Below are 22,843 nucleotides of genomic sequence, written 5' to 3' on the forward strand. Positions count from 1 at the left end.
ATATAGATTCTATTTTGCTTTATTGCACATAGGAAAATTATGTGACCTAAAGTTTTAATTTTTTTAACAAGTTTTAAAACACAATATAGTGTTTAAATTACTATTTCGATAATGCAAAAATATAGTGTTTAATTAAATTCAGAAAAACTCTTGTGTTTCGACTAGAAATTTGTTTTCACATCATTTGAACGTGACATAATCCCACCATCAAACATAAATTTGTTTTCACATCATTTCAACGTGACATAATCCCAACATCAAACATAAATTTGTTTTCACATCATTTCAACGTGACATAATTCAACATCAAACATAAATTCACAATTATTACATAATATCTCTAATACACACTATTGAACATCAATATATATCAAGCGGGCATAGTAGTGAACTTCTTGACGTATGTCCCTTGGTTATGATCACGCCGTAACCATGGAGTGTCCTCATCGTTTAGCTGAATGCTAGGGTCTTTGTTCACTGTGAAGGGTGAAATTTGGTCATCCTTTTTATAATCTTCTGACATATCTGACTTGTCTTCGATTTCGATGATGTTTCTTTTTCCTAAAAGAACTATGTGGCGCTTTGGCTCATCATTGATTGGGTTGTTGTCGTTTTTCCCTCTCTTCGGTTTTGTAGACATGTCCTTGACATAGAACACCTGAGTCACATCCTTCGCAAGGACAAACGGTTCGCCTTTGTACCCAATATTGTTGAGGTCCACTGTTGTCATTCCATACTGGTTGTCGACTGCTACGTCGCCTCCAGTCGTCTTTACCCACTGGCACTTGAACAAAGGTACCTTAAAATGAGATGCATAGTCTAGTTCCCATATCTCCTCTATGCGGCCATAGTATGTTTGCTTGTTCCCACTAGGGTCGATGGCATCTATGCGGACACCACTATTCTGGTTGGTGCTCCTTTTATCTTATGCTACTGTGTAAAATGTATTCCCATTTATCTCGTACCCTTTGTATATGAGGATATACCACGATGGCTGCCTAGCCAACAAATACAGCTCATCATCAATACTCTCATCACCCTGACATTCTTTTCGTAACTAGTCGCTGAAAGTTTCCATGTGCTGATGCGTAATCCATGCTTTAGACTTCCCTGAGAACTCAGATCGGAGGAGGTTCTTGTGTGTCTCGATATATGGATCTACTAAGGAGGAGTTTTGTAGAATTGTGTAGTGTGCTTTATTGAAATAATCATCACCCTTACCAATATATGTTTTCTTCCCTAGTGTCCCCTTTCCACTTAGTCTCCCCTCGTGTCGCGATTCAGGAACACCAATCGGGTTAATATTGGGAATGAAGTCAACACAGAACTCAATGACCTCCTTTGTACTGTAGCCCTTGGCGATGCTTTCTTCTGGCCGAGCACGATTGTGAACATATTTCTTTAGGATTCCCATAAACCTCTCAAAGGGGAACATGTTGTGTAGGAACACAGGAACGAGAATAGTAATCTCCTTGACCAGATGAACTAGGTGGTGTGTCATGATATCAAAGAAGGAAGGAGGGAACACCAACTCAAAGCTGATAAGACATTGAACCATATCATTCTGTAGTTTCACTAGATCCGTTGGATCGATTGCCTTATGAGAAATTGCATTGAGGAATGCACATAGCTTCACGGTGGCTAGACGTACATTTGGTGGTAGAATTCCTCTTAATGCAACTGGAAGCAATTGAGTCATGAGCACGTGGTAGTCATGGGACTTTAAGTGTCCAAATTTCTTCTCTGGCACATTTATTATACCCTTTATATTCAAGGAGAATCCAGATGGTACCTTAATGCTATCTAGGCATTCAAACAAGCTGTCCTTCTCTTCTTTGCTAAGAGTGTAGCTGGCAGGACTTAAGTACTAGCGTCCATCATCTGTCTTCTCTGGATGCAGGTTGTCTCATTCTTTCAAACACCGCAGGTCCTGTCGTGCTTCAATTGTGTCATTAGGCTTCCCATACACGCCCATGAAGCCTAGCAGATTCACACAAAGATTCTTCGTCAGGTGCATCACGTCGATCATGTCGCGGACCTCTAGGACTTGCCAATAGGGTAGCTCCCAAAATATGGACTTCTTCTTCCACATGGGTGCGTGACCGTTGCCATCCTTCGAAACAGGTTGGCTGCCAGGTCCCTTTCCAAATATTACTTTCACATCATTAACCATATCAAGGACGTCCTCACCAGTTCGGTTGCAAGGCTTGGTTTGGTGGTCTGCCTTACCTTTAAAATGCTTGCCTTTCTTTCTTACAGGGTGATTTGCAGGAAGAAATCGTCGATACCCAAGGTACACGACCTTGCGACACTTTTTCAAGAATATACCTTTCATGTCACCGAAACAGTGCGTGCATACATTATATCCCTTGTTTGATTGTCCTAAAAGATTACTTAGAGCTGGCCAATCATTGATTGTTACAAACAACAATGCTCACAGGTCAAAGTGCTCCTGCTTGTGCTCATCCCACACGCATACACCTGGCTTGTTCCACAAAAGTAGAAGTTCTTCAACTAGTGGCCTCAGGTACACATCAATGTCGTTGCCAGGTTGCTTTGGGCCTTGGATGAGCATCGACATCATAATAAACTTACGCTTCATGCATAACCAGGGATGAAGGTTGTAGATACATAGAGTAACAGGCCAAGTGCTGTGACTACTGCTCTACTCCCCGAAAGGATTCATACCATCCGTACTTAAAGCAAACCTTAAGTTTCTTGCGTCACTTGCAAACTTGGGGAATTCTCTATCGATTGCTCTCCACTGAGACCCATCAGCAGGGTGTCTCAACATATTGTCTACCTTACTGTCTTCTTTGTGCCATCACAACAACTTTGCATGGTCTCTGTTTCTAAAAAGATGTTTCAAGCGTGGTATTATAGGAGCATACCACATAACCTTAGCATGGATTTTCTTCTTGGGACGTTCGCCCTCAACATCACCAGGGTCATCTCACCTGATCTTATACCGCGATGCGTGACATACAGGGCATGCATCCAACTTCTCGTACTCCGTGCCATAGTAGAGGATGCAGTCATTAGGACATGCATGTATCTTCTGGATTTCTAATCCTAAAGGGCAGACTACCTGTTTTGCTTCGTACGTAGTGCTGGGCAATTCGTTATCCTTCGGAAGCATCTTCTTTTGGATTTTTAGTAACTCCGCGAATCCCTTGTTAGATACACCATTCTTTGCCTTCCATTGCAGCAATTCCAATGTGGTACCTAACTTTTTCTGCCCCACATCACAAGTTGGGTATAGCAATTTCTTGTGATCCTCTAGCATGCGGTCGAACTTGATCTTCTCCTTTTCACTTTCACATTCTCTTTGTGCGTCACGAATGGCCTGACCAAGATCGTCAGCGGGCTCCTCCTCTGCCCCTACCTCTTCTTCAGCGGGCTTCTCCTCTGCCCCCACCTCTTCTTCAGCGGGCTTCTCCTTTGCCCCCACCTCTTCTTCAGCTTCCCCCATTGCAGTATCATTGAAGGCACCATATTCAGCAAAAATGTCATCATCGCCCCATTGTTCTTCTTCACCTTCTTCCATTACAACTCCGGTTTCTCCGTGCTTCGTCCAACAAATATAGTTTGGCATGAAACCCAACTTGAACAAGTGTGAATGAAGAGTCTTTGAGTTAGCATATTCCATCGTATTCTTACATACGGCACATGGGCAGCACATGAAACCATCGCGTTTGTTTGTCTCGGCCGCACGTAACAAAGAATGCACGCCGTCCATGAACTCTTGGGAGCGATGATCAGCATTGTACATCCAATGCCGACTCATCTGCATTACATGACATAAATACCGTATTAAAATCTAGAACATAATTAGTTAATTATACAACATGCATACCACCACAAAAGCTATAAATTTAAGAAATTCTCGCTACAATGTAGACAATCCCAACTACCACTAAAAACACTAAAGCTAAAATGCACTTCAGCAGCACAAGGATTTTACGACCAATCCCAACTAAAATAGGCAGATCCCCCGTTTGTTTAACATCTTTGGGCTTCTTCGGCTGGATCACTGCCTCATTAGCCGCTATATCTGCTTGTTGTGCAAGATATTTTTGCACGAGTTCAACATACTCTTCCTCCCAGTAGAAGCCTGAACATCCAGTGTCATCCCACTAAAATTAAAACAGAAAATTAGAACTTTAATCACAACCATCATGAAAATAGGTATAAACTAACCATAGTCATTAAATACGATAAAATAACTCACATTGTGATCCGGACACTTGTAGAAAATGCGACCCTTGTTGGGACCCTCCTTCACTCGGTACTCCATCACAATCTTCGTCTCATCACAACACTTGCCGCATGCAATGAGTGAGAGGCCCGACCTAAGTCGCTTTGGAAACCCATGAGAGGCCGAGGACCCGGAAGCTGTTGCCATCTACTCTCTATACTTATTTTTTAATACACTATAAATTTCTTATTTTATAAACAAATAAAATTAAAAAAACTCTAAAATTCTCTATATCTCTAAACAATGAAGTGTGCTATGCATGCTACAAATGAACGGTGAATACTAGTTTTTAATAGCTATTTTAAATATGCAAGCTTGAAGTTTAAAGGTTTCCAGAGCGTTTAACACTACTCTGCTTGCCGAGAAAGTTGCTAGTGTTGTGTCGTTGGCATTTTTCATGGCCGTGGCCATGGTCATTGTGTTCTCGTCTTTTACTGCGGCAGGTAAGTAATTCACATGATATTTCCGCAAATTAACAGAAGAATAGGAGTGTACACACATAACAATCGATTATCGTTTATATTTATATATATACTACGTTTGGGTACGGTGATTGACAGACTACTGTGACGATATCGGGACGTGTGAATAAATAACCATCCATACTAGTTGACCTTGTTTACATGATCATCTCGGCGAGCATTTCTCCACCAGACAGCACCGTACTTGGCCACGGAAGAGCTCCGATTCTACGAGGAAGGGAACATGGTCTTCCACGACCATTGCCGCTCTCCCTCGTAGAATCAAAGCTCCTCCTTGATGTCCGTTACCGCTCAGCAAAGAACATGCTCACCGAGATGAACACGGTCCATAAGTTCAACTAGCTACTTTAACCTTCCTTCATGTAAATATGCGCTTGAAGTGATTTTGAGCTCAAATTGCTTACAAATGAAAAAAACCACAATAAAGAACCATATATATATAGTGAACAAAATGAGATAAGACAATGGTGAAATATGAGAGTATGAAGTTGGTAACTTTTAGAATCGAAGAATCGAAGAAATCGATGGAGGAATCGAAGAATGGATGGAGAAAGAGCAAGAACACTGCTTAAATTTGAACTGAAGCTCTCAGGCGGGCTCGGGGAGGAAGAAGATGGCCAGCAGGATTTATAGGGGGACCTTTAGTCCCAGTTGGTGGATCCAACCGGGACTAAAGGTCACTTTCCAGTCCCAGGCCACGCCACTAGCCGGGACAAGAGCTTTACTCCCGGTTGGAGCCACCAATCGGGAGTAAAGGTCAACCTTTAGTCCCAATTGGTGGCTCCAACCGGGACTAAAGGTCCCCTGCCACAACGGCCTGGCACAGGAGCCGTTGGGCAGGGACCTTTAGTCCTGGTTGGAGCTACCAACCGGGACTAAAGGTTTCTCTAGTCCCGGGCACAATATTTCTCGGGACTAGAGCCTAGTTTGGCCCTTGGATCAAAGGTCTGTTCTCTACTAGTGCTCTCACCACTCAAAAAGGATGTACCCAGTGCAGAGAGTTCCCGCTTTGTACGGGGTCTGGGGAAGGGTGTCAGTGGCAAGCCTTACCCTCGCCTGGCCCGCCCTTCACCTCTCACCACTCAGGTGATTAAAATTCAGGAGCAAAACCACTAGGAAATGGATAGCTTAGAAACGTATCCAAAGAACACATTCGTACTATCAGCCCTACTGCAGACATATATAAACATAAGATGTGTCAACTAAAATATGTGGAACCAATAGTAATAAGCTGCAGACAGCATCAATCAGTAAGCTTAAAACATTTTTTATAAACACAACTACTTATCTACAATCAATATTATTGAAGGATAAACTTACATAAAGACAAATCAACTCTAAATGCTCTATTGGCCACATACAAACTAGGAAACAGGGGGTGGGGTGGGTGCAAAATAGTTATAGTAAATACTAGAGGTCTCCTGGATCTTCCACAAAAGGGTCTCCTTAGTCATCCAGAAAGGGGGGAATCTGTGAATCTATCCATTCGTGGAGGGTGTTACGCGCTTAGCCATCTAAGCGTACCACTGCTACAGTACCACAACGTGATGTAGACTGGCCAGACTTGGTGGTGTGGGAAACGGATGTAGGCCGGCTAGACCTGGTGGTGTGGGAAACTGGAGAGAAGGGAAAAACCGTAAGAACCGGAGAGGACGTGAAATAAGATAAAATTTGGGCTGAAGGTGAAGATAAACACCTGAACAGGCAAGTCCTCGGGAACAAGGAACGGGAGAGTAGGGTTCCCATCCTTGTCGAGGACAGAAATTAGGGAAGCCAGCGAGCATCTTGAGATTTGTGGTTTTGGTAAGCACTCAACTAAAGAATGTCATAGAATGCTCTGTCTAATCTATGGCTTGAACAATCAAATAACTTATGAGTGTAAGAAATGTTTGGCTTGAAACTATGGCCTTGAACTTCGTGTGGCACAAGTGGAAGATTAGAGTTTTTTATATCCATGAATGTGTTTATTATAGAGTTTTAAAAGAGAAAGCAAGTACTACAAATATCACTATTTGTGTCAAGGGAAGTTTCTGCCAAGCAAATCGAACAACATATCATGAATCTTGTTGCTAGTGATACTTGTACATGGACTGCTAGATGCATAGGAGACCAAAAGTTCATGAGATTTGCTTCAGCCAAAACGATACAACCCAAGTCGGCCTTCTCAACCTAACAAGAGGACAAGGCAGAATTTGAGGAAATTGCAAAATAGATCCAACCCTATCTCAGTGATTCAAACATGGGGTGGATCCATTTCTCCAAATCAAACAAAGACTAGTCTAGAAAACGTGCCCTGGAAAAGGCTATTTATAGGCCCAATGAGGCCATGAAGAGACTAAGGGGACAATTGGATTTGCTACAAATGGTTGGTTCCACGATACCCCTTCACTCCCCCAAAGGGCCAGGTTGTGTAAAGCCCTTGCACATGTTATTGCACACATGTAGTGCATTAATGGGCCTCACCTAACTAGGCCCTCACACCCTTGCATATCCTGAGACCTTGCATCAAATGGATGGGGCAAGGGCACCCACCCTGCCCCCTCAATCATGATCCACGAGGGGCTTAGAATTCGTACGAATGTTGTTGACCGACGTAGCGGTCTAAAGGGTCAACGGACCGCCCGATAGACAAAAGGTGTCCACTAATTCCTACTGTAAGAAGGGAGCCCAGTCAGGGCAAAAACAAACATCCCTAAATGAAAAAAATGCGTCCCTGAACGACAAAGATGAGGCAACTAAAGTCATCCTTGAACAGATTCTTTAAGAATCACTTGAAGGCTCTAGGGCTACCACATGTGGGTGCACTAATGCTCTCACATGAAGAAGGCAAGAAGAAACGATGATGACAACATGATGAAAATCCTCCTCACAACTAAATCGAGTCCTAGGAAGGCTCGGAGGCTACTGACAAATAATTGTACTAGGGGTACCCTCATCTCCTTGATATTACTGCCTTGTACACTACCAAGTACCAAAGACATTGACACTGACACCACAAGAAATCAAACTTGGCCAAGGGAACTCAGGCCATGTGACCCACTTGACGGTAAGGACCACCTGGACCTAGATCTCGATCTCGGCCCTGATCAAGGAGTGCTCAACTAGGGTACTTAGACTTGTAGTAATCGAGGGTTCTTCCTCAGTGCCTCGTCCGAGTACAGCTTGAGGAACTTGGCTGGTCTTTCCTTTCCCCCAAAGGGTCAAAGGTCAGTTGTACAAAATGGTCATCATGACACAATGTGCACAACTGTAGGCATGTTGGTCACATGTGTCACAGAAAGGGTGAAAGCTCTAGTTTGTTTTTGGATAATTGATGAAACCCTAGGTACTAACCTTTGGCTCTAAGTGAATATGAGATAGGTTAGTACACAAGAAGTGATGGAGCAAAGATGAAGTCCATGGTGATGATGGTGGACATGTGATGATGGTGATCAAGCTCCAAACTTGGAAAAGAGGAAAGAGAAAAAATAAAAAAGCTCAAGGCAAAGGTATATTTGATAGGAGCTTTTTGTTTTGGCACTCAAGACACCAAGTGGGTGTGAGTGTATTTAGGATAGATAGCCATACTATTAAGAGGAGTGAAACTCATCGTGAAATGTGGTTATTAAAGTGCCACCAGATGTTCTAACTCATTGTATATGCATTTAGATTCTAGTGAGTGCTAACACCTTTGGAAATTGGCTTAGAATATTTCTAACTCACATACACTTGTGGTGAAATATTTGGAGTTGGCACACATGCACAAGGGTGAAGTGATTGTGCTTGATAAGAGTAGAGATAGGGGTGTTAGACCATGTGCTGGCTGGGTTCGATGGCTAACCCTAATGCGCAAGCAGATAGGAGGAGGTGTCGGGCTATGCTTTTTAGGGGCGTCGGAGGAACACTGTTCCTCGATCCGATGGTCCCCAGGCACGTGTGAGGTGATGTGGCTGCTCGAGGACATGTGGCGGTTCTGAGAGTTGGACCAGTGAGGGTCCGACAGCTAGGCATCGGACTAGCGTCCGATGATTTTTGGTGTTTTGGAACCTCTCAGTGTAAATTTGACGGGCGTCGGACTCTAGGCATCGGCCGGTCCATTGAGCGCATAACGGTTATTTATTTTGAATGGGGATGTGTGGCGATGTGACAGTGGCCGCCCAGGGCGTCAGACCGGACCCTCTCTGGGTTCGACGGTCTCGACAGGCTGGGTCCGACAACCCGTTTATGTGAGTAACGGTTGGGTGGCTTGTGTGGTGCCTATATAAATGGTTTGGCCGGCTTGGGCTCACTCTCTTGGCCATTTCTATTGAGAATACACCCAAGTGAGCCTAGCCAATCCTCTCTAACTCATCTTGCTTGATTGATTCATCATTTGGTGAGGTTAGAGAACATCCAAGTGCATTACTTTGAGTGATTGCATCTAGAGGCACTTGGTGATTGTGTTTTGTTGCGGGATTCGCTTGTTACTCTTGGTGTTTGCCGATACTTAGATGGCTTGGTGCAATGAGGATCATCGAACGAAGGAAGGTGATTGTCTTCGACTTCGATCATGGTGATTATGAGGGGTTCTTGAGCCTTTCCCGTGGGAGATCATGAAAGACATCTTTAGTGGATTGCTTGTAGCTTGTGGATCCCCATCTTTATGCGGGTTAGGCGTGTGATGCCTATTAGCGCATGAACCTTCAAGTGGGTGAATCGCTACAACGGGGACATAGCTTGCCGGCAAGCAAGTAAACCTCGGTGAAAAATCATTGTGTCATCTTGTCTTTGAGGATTTTATTAATATTCATTGTGATTGATCTCTTGCCCGGCTTGGTACATCATTCCTAGCACTTGTATTTACATTCCTATATACTTGTGTAGTGCTAGTTGTAGCTAGTGAGTAGAGTAGCTTAATTAGTTGTAATTACTCTTGCTAGGTTGCTCACTAATGGTAGAAGTAGTGACTTAGCCATTGATTGATACATAGAGATCATAGCAACTAGACTTGTGGATAGGTGGCTTACAATCCTTGTAGTGCTAGCGCAAAATTCACATTACACCATTTAGTGTTCTAACCTTTTGTCTTAGTGTTGTTGTAGAAAATTTTTATAGGCTATTCACCCCCCTCTAGCCATTTAGGACCTTTCAAAGGGGCATGCTCTATACAGTGAACATCCAGTACAAAATAGGTGATGTGGACATGCCTTACCTGCCACTGTGATAGCACTAGCTCCATGTCCCGACGACAGACATTTGATATGGGAACTCATCCCCCACATCTTCCGCCTCAAGTATAAGTACAATAAACTAGATAGCCCCAAATGAATAAGGATGACCAAAGGCATCATACGTAGTACCTAGTGGAGTTCCCCATCTATCTTTTTGTAACTTGCCCCCCTAAAGCTATATAAGGAGAGGCCAGAACTCTCTCTTTCTTCTTTGACCTTTCTCTCTCAGCTATAGGCTCTCGAGACTCCATCTCTCATAGCTCTAGATTTGGGTAGTGGGGGTAAAAAACCCAGCTCCAGTAGACTCCTACTACACCCCTTACTTTTGTTGGCCCCCTACTTTCCCCCCAAAACCCCCTACTTCTGTTGGCCCTCTACTCCACTCCACCTACTTTATCTCTCTCTCTCGTGACTGCATCGACGCTCTTCTTCCTCGCAATGATCGAGCTCGACGTGGCTTCGCCCTCCTCGGCGTGGCCTCCATGGCAGCCTTGGCCTAGCGGATCGGCCTACCCTGGCGGCGCCCTCCTCGGCGCGGCTTGCCTAAGGTAGATCGGCCCTCCACAGCATGGCCTGCCCTGGCGGTGGTGCCATCCCCAGCGCAGGCGCGGGACGGCCTCCTCAGCGGTGCTCCTAGTGCGTATCCACGGCGTGGCAGCCCTTCCCCGACGCCAATGGCTCCCCAGTGCAGCAGTCCTACCCCGACGATAGTGGCTCCAGTCCTACCCCCGACGTGACTCCAGCGAGCCCCGGTGTGTGGTAGAACCGCCTAAAATAACGCACTTTTGGAGACGCTCGTCTTCCACTAGACACTAAGCACCTCGAAAGTGAGCTACATCGAACAGTTCCGTCGAGCACACCCTAAGGGAGAATTCAAAACAATCCACATTTTACATCCAGAATCCAATAATGAATACGAGCTTACAATACTCAGTCCATTTCATACAACAAGAGTTCTTGAAAATTATTTATTATAATACAAGAGTTCAGAGTGCGATAATTAAATAACGAAATGAAAATAAACATCTAGCGGAAATAATACAAGGATCCATCTGTGCCCACCAGAAGAATCCTCCACACAAGAGCTACTCCTCAAGCTACACCTGCAATAGGGGTAAAATAAACCCTAAGTACACAATGTACTCGTAAGATTTACCCGACTAGTGGGAATAGTTTTCCAACTCCAATGGGTATGATAGACAATATGGGTTTATTGTTTTATTTTTGTTTATGGAAAGCATTACTAATAGTTCATCCTTACAGTCAAGTTTTATTTGTAGTCATGATTACTTCATTAGCTAACCATTCTAGGTAAGCATCTGTTCTACTTTCAAGCAAGGGTTGAGCAATCAGAACTATTTTATCATCTTTCATCTTCCAGTTCTTACTACGGTGCTAGACCATAGCCAAGTCATACCATCTCACAGAAATGGTGATTCATGAACCAATGTATCCCAACTGGGTACCCCGACCCACACGCCCCGTTTGTACCCCAGGCACAAACAAGACCAACCTATTCCACTCCTGTCACGGGGTCTAGGTCCCTGTCCAAACTTGAACTCAAAGCCCCCACACTTGAGACCCGGTCTCAATATGATACTTAGACCTCCACCTTTCCTCGCCTCCAATCAGTCGGTCTGGAAAGAACCGGAACCCACGACAAGAGCGTAATGATCCTTCCCGCTCCCATAAGCAAGTATGTGCTCAGGATAATAAGTCTATGACCTGACTACCATCCACAGTAATGGACGGTCCTTAATCGACATGAACAGAGAAAACAGCATAACCAAGCTAAGCCCCGTTGGCCATGGGACACAACCTGTTACACCCACCAATACCCATACCATATCCCTGTCTTATCTCCATTTTTCCTTTCATCATTTTATCATGAGAGTAAATATAATAATCACTCATTGTGAGTAACGACATGTTACTCGCACTACCAAAAACCTAAGCATAGCATCTACTCGAACCTGCACTAGTAAGACTCATATGACAGATATATCTATGCATGAGGTTTTCATAAAATTTCTGTAACATAAATGCACATCACATATATATATTCAATGATTATAAAAAATAAGGGTTATGCACCAGGGCTTGCCTTGGGCAGGCGCGGTGTCAGCCGAGTTAGTCGTCGGTGGCTCCGGGACTTCCTCCCTCATGAGGATCTCCTCCTCATACTCCTCGATGATCTCCTTGAACTCGCGATCGTCTGTGGTCACTATCTCTGCCAACTCGTTCTCAACATGCATGCAATGATGATGCAACACTTAACATTTAGGCAACAACAACTCTTAAACTAAGAATACACATACTAAGCTACTAAGCTAGCTCTAATGATTAAGGTACTAAGCTAACTATCATCTTCATCAAGCAAGGTGTTGGATTTAACTAACAAACCCTTAGCTTGGCAAATTAAGGATATATCTTTATTGGTACTAGTGATTTAATGTATATTGAAACAAAGAGCATTTAACTACCCTAATGCTTAGTCTATTCTAAGGCTACAAAAATTATAGTGAGCACATAATAATACAAAAAAGCTACCATAAAAATTTCAGGACTTAAGTTATCACCAATTAAACACAAAAATTCCTACAATATTTAACCTAATAATATTGAGCACTCTCAAATGATTTAATAGCTCCTGGTATCAACATGTATATATATGAACTAAATACACTAACAAATAGAGCACAATTTTAGGAACCTAACAAAATTTGTTTCATAATTTTTGGACACCTACACGATTTTATATTAATTGTCAAAGATCAGCTCAGAAATTAAATTAGAAAACTATTTCTAATTCCTTATAAAAAAGAAAAAGGAATTCTCCCGCGCCGTAGTGGCCCACAGGCGCGGCCCACGCGAGGCCGGCCCATGCGGAGATGGCCTGCGTCAGGGAAAGCCCGCGTGCGCTGGCGATTTAGCAAAAGAGACCTCGAACATCTCTCGAATTACAACTAAGTGATAACACTATTTCCCCCTCCCTCAAACCTTCTGACTTAACCCCCTGGCTTTCCTGGAATTCCCCCGCGCACACCCTCGGCGACCCCACGCACGGCAGTGCGGCGGCCGGTGACACAGCGCGGCTGCGCCAGCCACCAGGGACCTGTGTCAGACCACCTAACGAGCTAGTCACCATCTTCGACACGAACGGATTTGCTAGGCGGCGATGCGAGGTGACACGACTGGCTGGGGAAGGCTGCAGCGGCGTGCGGCCATCCGTGACGGCGGTGCCACTATTCCGGTGAGCTGGGTAGCTACAGGCCTAATTGGTTAGCGCGTGAGCATCAGGAGGCTACCATGGATCAGGCTGAGGTGGCGGTTGGGGCGGACGATGATGGAGTAGGGATGGCCATGTGCGGCCGAGCCGTGCGACGGTGCACCGCGGCGGCACGGTCGCATCAGCAACGACGGGGAGGCGGTAGCGGTTCCATTGACACGCACAAGGTGGAGAGGAAGGCAAGACGAAGCTAGTGGTGCAAGTGAATTGGCTCGAGAGGGTCGGTAGGAGGGCTGCCCTCGTCCACAGTCGGACACGGCCTTAATGGCACGCCGATGGAAAGGAGCCAAATTGGTGCTTAGCCGGGGTGTCATCATGGTTGCGCGGGGTCGAGCGACGAGAAGACAAGAGGGCATAGGTGCAGACGGGTGGAATTGAGTAGAGGTGACTGCTCTCTGGCTTGCACGTGGGCGCGACTCAACAGCGATAGAGAGATGAGAAACAGAGAGAGCGCGGTGGGGTACGGCCGGTGGCTCAGCGTGTGCCCGTCTTGGCTGGATGTGGTTGGCGCAGCCGTGGAGATCCATGTCCAGGCTCTAGCAGACAGGCGCGCGCGTTCGTGACCGGCATGGCCCGCGCACGGCAGTGCCATCAATGACAAGGCAACGGCGAGCCTAGCCACATGCATGCGGCAAAGGCGGCAGCGCACTGGTCCAGCAATAGCGCATAGATGTAGAGGGATGCATGGACATGACGGCGAGGCGATGGCACCGACAACGGCTGCGTCGCGGCGCGGGTCGGCAGTGCGGCAGCGCGGTGGGGCCGATGACAGCACCGCCTGGCTGCGCAAGCAGCAGCGGCGGCTGCGCGTGCCAGGAGCCAGTGGCGGCCAGGCCACAGCCGTGGTCATCCACGCGCGGCAGCGCGTGTGGGCACGGGACATCCAGCGTGGCGACGCCGAGCGCCCGAGGGTGGTGACCACGCCCACGCGGCCAACCAGCCCGAGACCATGTCGTGCACGAATTTTAAAGTACCTATAAAAACTAAACGGTTGCTTCTGGACCTTAACCATCTTCACCATGCTCAAGATGGCATATGAGGCTACCAAACCGATCTAACACATGACTCCTTTTCTTAACCCAATTTCGCAAAATAAATTACCAAACATGGCATTGTCTAACTGTCAACATACTTGAAAATATTCTGTCTTTTGAGCTGAACTTGATTCCAAATTGCATTTCTAGGCTATTAGAAATGTTGGCTAGCAATGTTATTTTTCTATAGCAAGTATTTCATTGTCATCTACAAAGTTCATATTCCAATCTTTATTTAAGCGCCACATATATGTTCTATAGCATTTTTGTTCAATAAAAATTAGTTTTAAACCCTACTTGATATACATGAGCTATTGAATCAACTTTCGTTTAACATTTTTATTAGTCATTTTAGGTTACAAGAAATTGATCTACACACTTTATCACATGCACTAACACATAAACATGATGCTCATGACATGTTTTAGTAAATGATTTAGGGTGTAACACCAAGGGTGTTACACGGCGCGACTCTGGCAAGCCCGCCCCGGCGCGACTCTGGCGAGCCCGCCCCGGCGCGACCTACTCCGGAGAGCCCTCCCCGGCGTCGCCTGGTCTATGCTCCAGCCGTCAATGGGAAGAAGAAGATGAGAGACAATGATAGGTCGGTCCCACATGTCATCCTCTGCAAGGATTGATTTGGGGGGGGGGGTCTATTTTAGGTAGTGTTGCTGGAGTAAACCCCAAAATATGAGTAGTATGAAAATTGGTAGCTACCTAAACAAAGAAGTAGAGGTGTGTTTTAGGTAGCAAGATGCTCTTACGACTTTGAGATTTGCACTTATCAAGGGGAGAGGCTCTCTAATTGACAACTTGTTACAAACATCACATTATAAAATCTTTTCTTTGTATGTGTTCTTTCTTTGGGGTTTTTATATAAAGTTTTAATGCGGTAATATCAACACAAGGGTATTGTCATATCATCTATTTTTCACATGGTTTTTAGAAGATGAGATTGGGATATAAGCTGCATCGTACTCTTTTTGTTGTGTAGGCTTTCCCGTTTGGGGTTTCTCATATAGAATGTTTAACGAGGCAATGCCAACCCAAAGTTATATGCCATATCATCTATTTTGTCCACTGAGATTTTAGAAGATGATATTTGGGGCATACTGATCGTATGCTCAAGGTGCTTTTAGCCTACTGAAGCTTTGAGTTTATCTTAAAGGTGAATAACATTGGTGATTGTATATCATGGTGTTTTTCTTTTTTTTTCACTGAAGTTTTAACTAGTTTTTCCTCATATATTGGTATTCCTCTATTTTTTTCCTTATTGGATATTCCAAGGAATTTTCATGATGATCCAAGGGTGATCAAATGAAGGGCACATGAAATTGAGTAAGGAGTGTTTGTTCACTCTCTCGTCTCTGTACTTATTAACATTTTATGTTCGAGTACTTCTTCTGCTCTCAACAACACAAGCTCTTTTTTTTTCCTGTCGTGCCATTCGGCATGATATCCAGAAGCCTTGGCGTGACCCCATAGCAGTAGAACCTGGAAAAATCAGTCAGTTCGGTTGGCAGTAAAAGCATTAGATTTCAACAAGCTGAAACAATGCTCTAGAATCTAGATTGACTAGAATAAAACAAAAATCTCCACTGGCTAGTATACTGACTTGCCGAGGAGGAAAGGAACGAAACTAGAGAAAACAGGATGCAGCACGCAGCTTGTGGATCGATGTCGGTGAAGCAAAACAAGAGTGGCCGGCCAGTACGCGTGGTTTTTGGCACGTTTGTTCAGGTCAGGTTCCAAGGGAAGGAAAGCGAGAGGAAAGGGAGGAAACCCAGACACTCTGGTGATTGAAAACCGGCTGCTGAGCTCCAGGATTTGCCTCGCCAGCAGGGCTGCTTTCTCCTTTCGTTTCGTTTCAGCGACTTGGCTGCTGATTAATCGCTTTCCGATACGAACCTTTCAAGGAGTAATAAACTAGCTTCCCTGGTTTTTGACTAGTAGTACGTGGATTTGCTGTGCTTGCAATCACAACGGGGAACCAAATCATAATAACGTATTGGGGCTGCGTCATTATACTATTAGATAAATTGTATACACTCTCTCTTTTCCTCAGTAAATAGATTTCTAGAGCTGTCTTAAATCAAATTTTTTAAACTTTAATTAAATTTCTAAAGAAAATTGCTAAGATTTATGATATCAAATTAGTATAATTCGATTTACCATAGAATATATTTTTATAAAGTGCTTATTTTATATTATAGATGTTATTACTTTTTTTATAAAATTAGTCAAATTTAAAAATGTTTGACTGACACATATTCTAAGAATAGATTTATTTGGGAACGGAGGAAGTACAGTGTACTGCTGGTAGCACCGCCATGCTCAAATTCATGTCATTTACACATATTAAATTAGAAAAGGTAACAAAACCATGTAGTACGCGCCTTTGTTTGTTTCGATCGCTACGTAGTCCGTACACTTTCGTATTGTTGATGATGATCTTCTGCGCCAGTGTACGAGTCAGTTAATTTTTTATCACCAACTTGCACGTAGTAGAGTCAAGTCAGCACTCTTTTCGAACAAGAAAGACTCACAAAGGGAAGCGAATATAGAAAGAAGAAGCACTACTCCTCCTAGGTGAAAGTAGAATATGCTAACTCTTATTATTCCAACTTCCAAGATGCAAGTGTGCCACCATCCTTAAGATTAAAGCTTGGTAGAAAGTTGTATGAAAATATGATGTTTTAAGTAGTGAAATCACTTTTTACAATAAAATCAATAGCATCAACCTTTTGGTTACAGTTATTTTTGACTTTTATTTGTCATTGGTTGTTAAAAAGATATAAAAATGTTTCACTTGAAACATGATTTTTTTTTTAAAAAAGCTTGTACATTTAAAATATTTTCTCTGTCCATAAAAATATAATTCTCATTTTTTGAGAAAATCAAACGGAACTTTGATTAAATTTATATAAAAGTATAAACATTCATAATACAAAATAAGTAGCATTAGATTAGCTATTAGTTATAGAATAGAATATATTTTTATTATAAATTTATTTGGAGATGTAAATATGAATATTATTTAATATAAATTTAGTCATACATAAACTACATTAATCTGATCGAGCACGGATCCAAGAGTTACTATTTAATATAAATTTGGTCAACCTTAAATCACTTTACTAGTATGTTTTTTTAACGGAGGAGTAGATAAGATGGGGAGCCCTCAGCTCCAGCAGGTAAAGTGGTAGGCATGTTTGGTTTCATGGACTAATTTCCAGTCCTAGTCACATAGGATGTTTGATATTAATTTTAAATATTAAATATAGACTGATTATAAAATTAATTGCACATATGAATACTAATTTGCGAGACGAATCTATTAAATCTAATCAGTTCATGATTTGACAATATGGTGCTGCAGTAAACATATGCTAATGATGAATTAATTAGGATTAATAGATTCGTCTCGTAAATTAATTTCTATCCATGTAATTAGTTTTATAATTAACTTATTATATTTAGTCCTCCTATATTTAGTCCTTCTAGCTAGCCTAGAACGTCTTATGTGACCTGAAACTTTCTTCCCTGGACCCCCTAAACCACTGCGATGAGCGGTTTTCAGCGACTACAGCCAGGATATAAATGGAATTGAATATATAAATACCAGGATGGACCTTTCTCCTCCTACGAGTAGCCATAGCCATTGCCATTTCTCCACATCCACCAATCTCAGGCAGGGAAAGCCTCTCAATCTAATCCCATCCGATCCGATCCGCCAAGATTTGAAACCAAGGTACTAATCGATAGAGATTAACCTTGCCAATCACACACATCCGCAGCAGCAGATCATCATCCAATCACAAGAAGATGAAGAAGGCATCTTCGCTGTCGGAGCTGGGGTTCGACGCCGGCGACGCCTCCTCGGGCTTCTTCCGCCCCGTGTCCGACGGCATGGACTCCACGCCGACGTGGCACCACCGGCGGAGGCTGACCAAGGTGTCGGTCATCGGCGCGGGCAACGTGGGGATGGCCATCGCGCAGACCATCCTGACGCGCGACCTCGCCGACGAGATCGCGCTGGTGGACGCGCTCCCGGACAAGCTCCGCGGGGAGATGCTGGACCTGCAGCACGCGGCGGCGTTCCTGCCGCGCACGCGCCTGGTCTCCGACACCGACATGTCCGTCACCAGGGGCTCCGACCTCGCCATCGTGACCGCCGGGGCGAGGCAGATCCCGGGGGAGACGAGGCTCAACCTGCTGCAGCGGAACGTGGCGCTGTTCCGCAAGATCGTGCCGCCGCTGGCCGAGCACTCCCCCGACGCGCTGCTGCTCGTCGTGTCCAACCCCGTCGACGTGCTGACGTACGTGGCCTGGAAGCTGTCGGGGTTCCCGCCCAGCCGCGTCATCGGCTCCGGCACCAACCTCGACTCGTCCAGGTTCAGGTTCCTCCTCGCCGAGCACCTCGACGTCAACGCCCAGGACGTACAGGTGCGTCTGTCGCCGTCGCTCTTTTTCTCTCTCTCTCTCTTGGCTGTTCGTGATGAGACATGAGTGGTGGGGTCGCGTGACACCTGGGCCCATCCCGGCCACTTGGGACGGAGGGAGCATCTGCTCCAATCTCCATGTGGGGACATCACTTTACTTCTCTGCCTGTCCTCTCGATCTAGTACTAATTCTAGGGATCTAGTGCTACTACCTAATTAGTTTAAACAATATTTTACTTCTAAGCATGAACAATTATGTTATGCAAGCATGATAATGACCACAAAGCCCGCGCGTTGCGCGGGTAATATTGGGGGAAAAAGGTTTGTGTTGTGTTGGGAAAAAAAACAAAAAAACGAAAGTTGTACTGTTCCTTAATGGGTAGGAGAACTGTTCATATCGTACCCGTTACCGTACATAAAACCGTTACTGTGCATAAAAATCCGCTACTGTAGAGAGAACTTTCACGTTAACTGTGCCGGTAACAGTGATTTGTGAGAGCGATCGGAGTTCTCAGATTGCACGTCTTTTATATTATAGTATAGATACCGGGAAGCCTAGTAGTACAATATTCCCTTTTCTAAGTATACTCGTACATGGTAGACAGTGTAAAGAGAGGACAAAACTGATACTATCTTCATAGTAAGTATATTTGAAGACATAAATGTTAATTCTATTTTTTATAAGCTTAGTAGTAAAATTTAAAAAGATTTGATTTGATTTAAATGTAAAATTGAGCAGTATATAGGCCCTGTTTGGTACAGCTTATCTGGGAAGCGTTTTCCAGATAAGCTGCACAAATAGAGTAAAAGCGGCGGTCAAAATAAGCTGGTCTGATGCAGCTTCCGCTTTTTAGTACAAATGGGAGCCGTGGGAATAAGCGTAACCAGATAAGCTGCTAAAAATCGTGACGTTTTGCTGTTGATTTCAATTTATTTTAGGGCGTGTTTAGATCCAAAATTTTTTGGGTTTTGGCTACTGTAGCACTTTCGTTGTTATTTGGCAATTAGTGTCTAATTACGGACTAATTAGGTTCGAAAGTTTGGTCTCGCGATTTCTCGGCAAACTGTGTAATTAGTTTTTTTTTCGTCTACATTTAGTACTCCATGCATGTGCCGCAAGATTCGATGTGACGGATACTGCGCAAAAATTTTTGGTTTTTGGGTGGAACTAAACGGGGCCTTAACGATAAGCAGCTTACAGGCCTACTGTTTGCCCTCTGTCCGGCCGGGCGGCGCACATGGTTGTCTCCTTGTGCCGACCACCTTCTTCAAAGTCTGTCAATAGGTCTCCTCGTGCACCTGCTTAAGAAAACTGCCACGACTAATGCTAGTACTACGTCTACCACACAGTTCATGAACCATGATGACCGGCACTCCAAAGTTTTTTCAAAGCCACCAGCAGCTTAATTCAACTACAGGTTGAAAGCGTCCCCTGGTGCCTGGAGAGCCACGATGCTTAAGTCTGTAACTCCAGCTTCATTTGGGTCTAGTACTCATTATTCATTTCAAAGGTGCATCATATCATTTCTGCTAGCCATCGATAGTACTCTGCTCGTACATGCGAAGAGTAATTAAGTTGAGCAGTTTCATCCCATCTGATTACGGCGGAAGCGCCTCTCAAATAGAATGTGATATATAGCACTTGCTCTAGTTTCGTCATTTTAGTTTATCTTAGCTTAACATGTGCAATCGAGTCAGCACACAACACTTAGCAGAGGCACATTCAGTTTAATTACATGTCTAGTGTTGTGTCACAATCGCATCACAATAGTTTGTTTCAACCTTCAATTATTGTCTACTCAAAACCCATATAATCAAAAAATAATAGCAGCTACTCCTTTAGACACTTCGTCCTATAGAGAATGCAGTTTTAGGCTTGGGATGAGTCCAAAAAAAATTAAATTTGACAAAGTTTATTATCATTTTTGTCTCCAAGTAGATTTACTATATATGCAAATATATTTATAACTAATTTAATGATGTTTATTTGGTATCATAAATGTAATTTTTAGTACTAGGCACTCCGATATATAGTGTGCACAGAGTGACCAATGCTTCCCCCCCTGCATGATGCAGGCTACTGAAATGAAAGCCGGCATGTTGATGGATCGATTTGTTTGCATTGCAGGCGTACATGGTGGGCGAGCACGGCGACAGCTCGGTGGCGGTGTGGTCGAGCGTGAGCGTGGCGGGGATGCCGGTGCTCAAGTCGCTGCAGGAGAGCCACCGCTGCTTCGACGAGGAGGCGCTGGAGGGCATCCGCCGCGCCGTCGTCGACAGCGCCTACGAGGTGATCAGCCTGAAAGGCTACACCTCCTGGGCCATCGGCTACTCCGTCGCCAGCCTCGCCGCCTCACTGCTCCGCGACCAGCGCCGCATCCACCCGGTCTCCGTTCTAGCGAGGGGGTTCCACGGCATCCCCGACGAGAACGACGTCTTCCTCAGCCTCCCCGCCAGGCTCGGCCGCGCCGGCGTCCAGGGCGTCGCCGAGATGGAGCTCACCGAGGAGGAGGCCAAGCGGCTGCGTCGCTCCGCCAAGACGCTCTGGGACAATTGCCAGCTCCTCGGCCTCTGATCGATCTCATTACATTCATCTCATTCGCGCTCCATTCCATCTTGTCGTGTTTAACAGTTTGATTTTTGGATCGTCGTAATGTTACTGTCTTAATTAAAACCGTTAATTACTGCATCAATCATGCTACTTGCTACCACACTAGCAGTTCATCCGGTGTTCAATAAAATTACTACTCCGGAGTATGTGTTTTCTAGTTGCATTAGTTAGCACTTAGTAGTAGTACTGATTTCTGCATTTGGTTTGATTGGTTCATCGTCGTAAACCATTGACGGCATTATTATCATCCCCAATTTCTTTTTGTAAGGATCAGCTCGTTTCATTTTTGGCACCGATGCAGTTAATCACTCGTCATTTATGATATGATTAATCTCAAGCTTCCTTCATTTTGGCCCAAAGAGAACTCGAGAGTGCTTGGCCTACGATGTGTGTGTGTATAGCGTGCTGAGAGAGAGAGAAACAAGAAATTTGTAACACACTCGTTCACTCGGGAGCTTCCTTTGTTTGCCTCCGATCCTTCACATTCCCCAAGTCTCCCTCTTCCTTCTCATCTATAGCAGCACCTGGCGCTCGGAGATGGAGGTGATCCTTGATGACATCAAACTGGAGGTCAATAATAGACCTGCGCAGATTGAGCCCGGATGGGTTTTCGCCCACAAGCCTTAGTGCATAGGTCCTGGACACATATCGCTACCTAGGAAAAACATTTAGCACTTTTTACACTGTAAACCGTGTGTGCGGGCCCGCCCAAGTCTAGGGCCAACGGTGGCAACCGCGCGCTCATCTGTCGGACCGCCCGTCAATAGGGCCAACGGTCTTATATATATTTATAGAGCGTGGAGAGAGAGTGACAAGAAATTTGTAGCAAACTCGTTAACTCGGAAGCTTCCTCACTCGAAAGTGGATTTTCCACACGTACCTTTGGCCGTCAGGCAGTGGCGAAGCTACGTTACGCGGTGCGATTCTGGCCAGCATAGACCCCGGCAAAAAAGAATGTATGACCCCGGTAAATCGCAGACCTAGACGGTGGCCACTGGCCAGCAGTCTAGCGTGGCAGGGCCCAGCCGGCCAACCTTGCATCACAGCTAGTACGCATTAACGCAAGTGGCCAGTGCCAAGGGCAAAAGGAAAGCCCAACCCAGTAGGCAATAGTCCGTTCGTGTCTTCTTCGTACGTGGACGTGCAGCACCAGCACATCGCTCGTCGTTCTCATCCTGGGCTCCTGGCAACTACTGCAAGGAGGCTTCGTCACTCTACCAAGCACCTAGATAAGGTAACCCAAAAGGCCAAATCCCAATTCTTCAGCTGCAATTGACGAAGAAAGATCCTATATTCAATTGAGGCAGAATAACCATTTGAGTCCCTCAACTATTATTCAAGGTTCAGTTTCATCCCTAAACTTTCAAAACAGACGTTTTAGTCCTCAAACTATACTTTTAGGCTCAATTTCGTCCTAAAGATATGAAGATGATCGTTTTAGTCCTCAAACTTTGCATTTTGGGCTCAATTTTATTTATAAGCTATGAAAGTGTATTTTGTTCTTTAAACTTTTATTTTCAACGCAACTTTGTCTACGT

At 44.6% G+C, this 22,843-nt stretch overlaps 1 protein-coding gene across 1 annotated transcript; it reads left to right on the forward strand.

The window, feature by feature from the left end:
• The first annotated feature begins 17,874 nt into the window (after positions 1-17,874).
• LOC136475510 (L-lactate dehydrogenase) lies at positions 17,875-21,405 on the forward strand. Its single transcript, XM_066472986.1, has 2 exons — positions 17,875-18,698; positions 20,823-21,405. The coding sequence occupies exons 1-2, from the start codon at positions 18,078-18,080 to the stop codon at positions 21,267-21,269; spliced, it is 1,068 nt and encodes a 355-aa protein (XP_066329083.1). The 5' UTR covers positions 17,875-18,077; the 3' UTR covers positions 21,270-21,405.
• Positions 21,406-22,843: the final 1,438 nt, after the last annotated feature.

The sequence above is a fragment of the Miscanthus floridulus genome, chromosome 8, assembly GCF_019320115.1.
Source record: "Miscanthus floridulus cultivar M001 chromosome 8, ASM1932011v1, whole genome shotgun sequence".
Taxonomy (NCBI): domain Eukaryota; kingdom Viridiplantae; phylum Streptophyta; class Magnoliopsida; order Poales; family Poaceae; genus Miscanthus; species Miscanthus floridulus.

Bases quoted from the DNA above. Each gene is read 5' to 3' on its own strand.
- LOC136475510 (XM_066472986.1), top strand. From the start codon at position 18,078: ATGAAGAAGGCATCTTCGCTGTCGGAGCTGGGGTTCGACGCCGGCGAC. The intron at 18,699-20,822 runs GTGCGTCTGTCG...TTTGCATTGCAG, and splicing joins TCAACGCCCAGGACGTACAG to GCGTACATGGTGGGCGAGCA.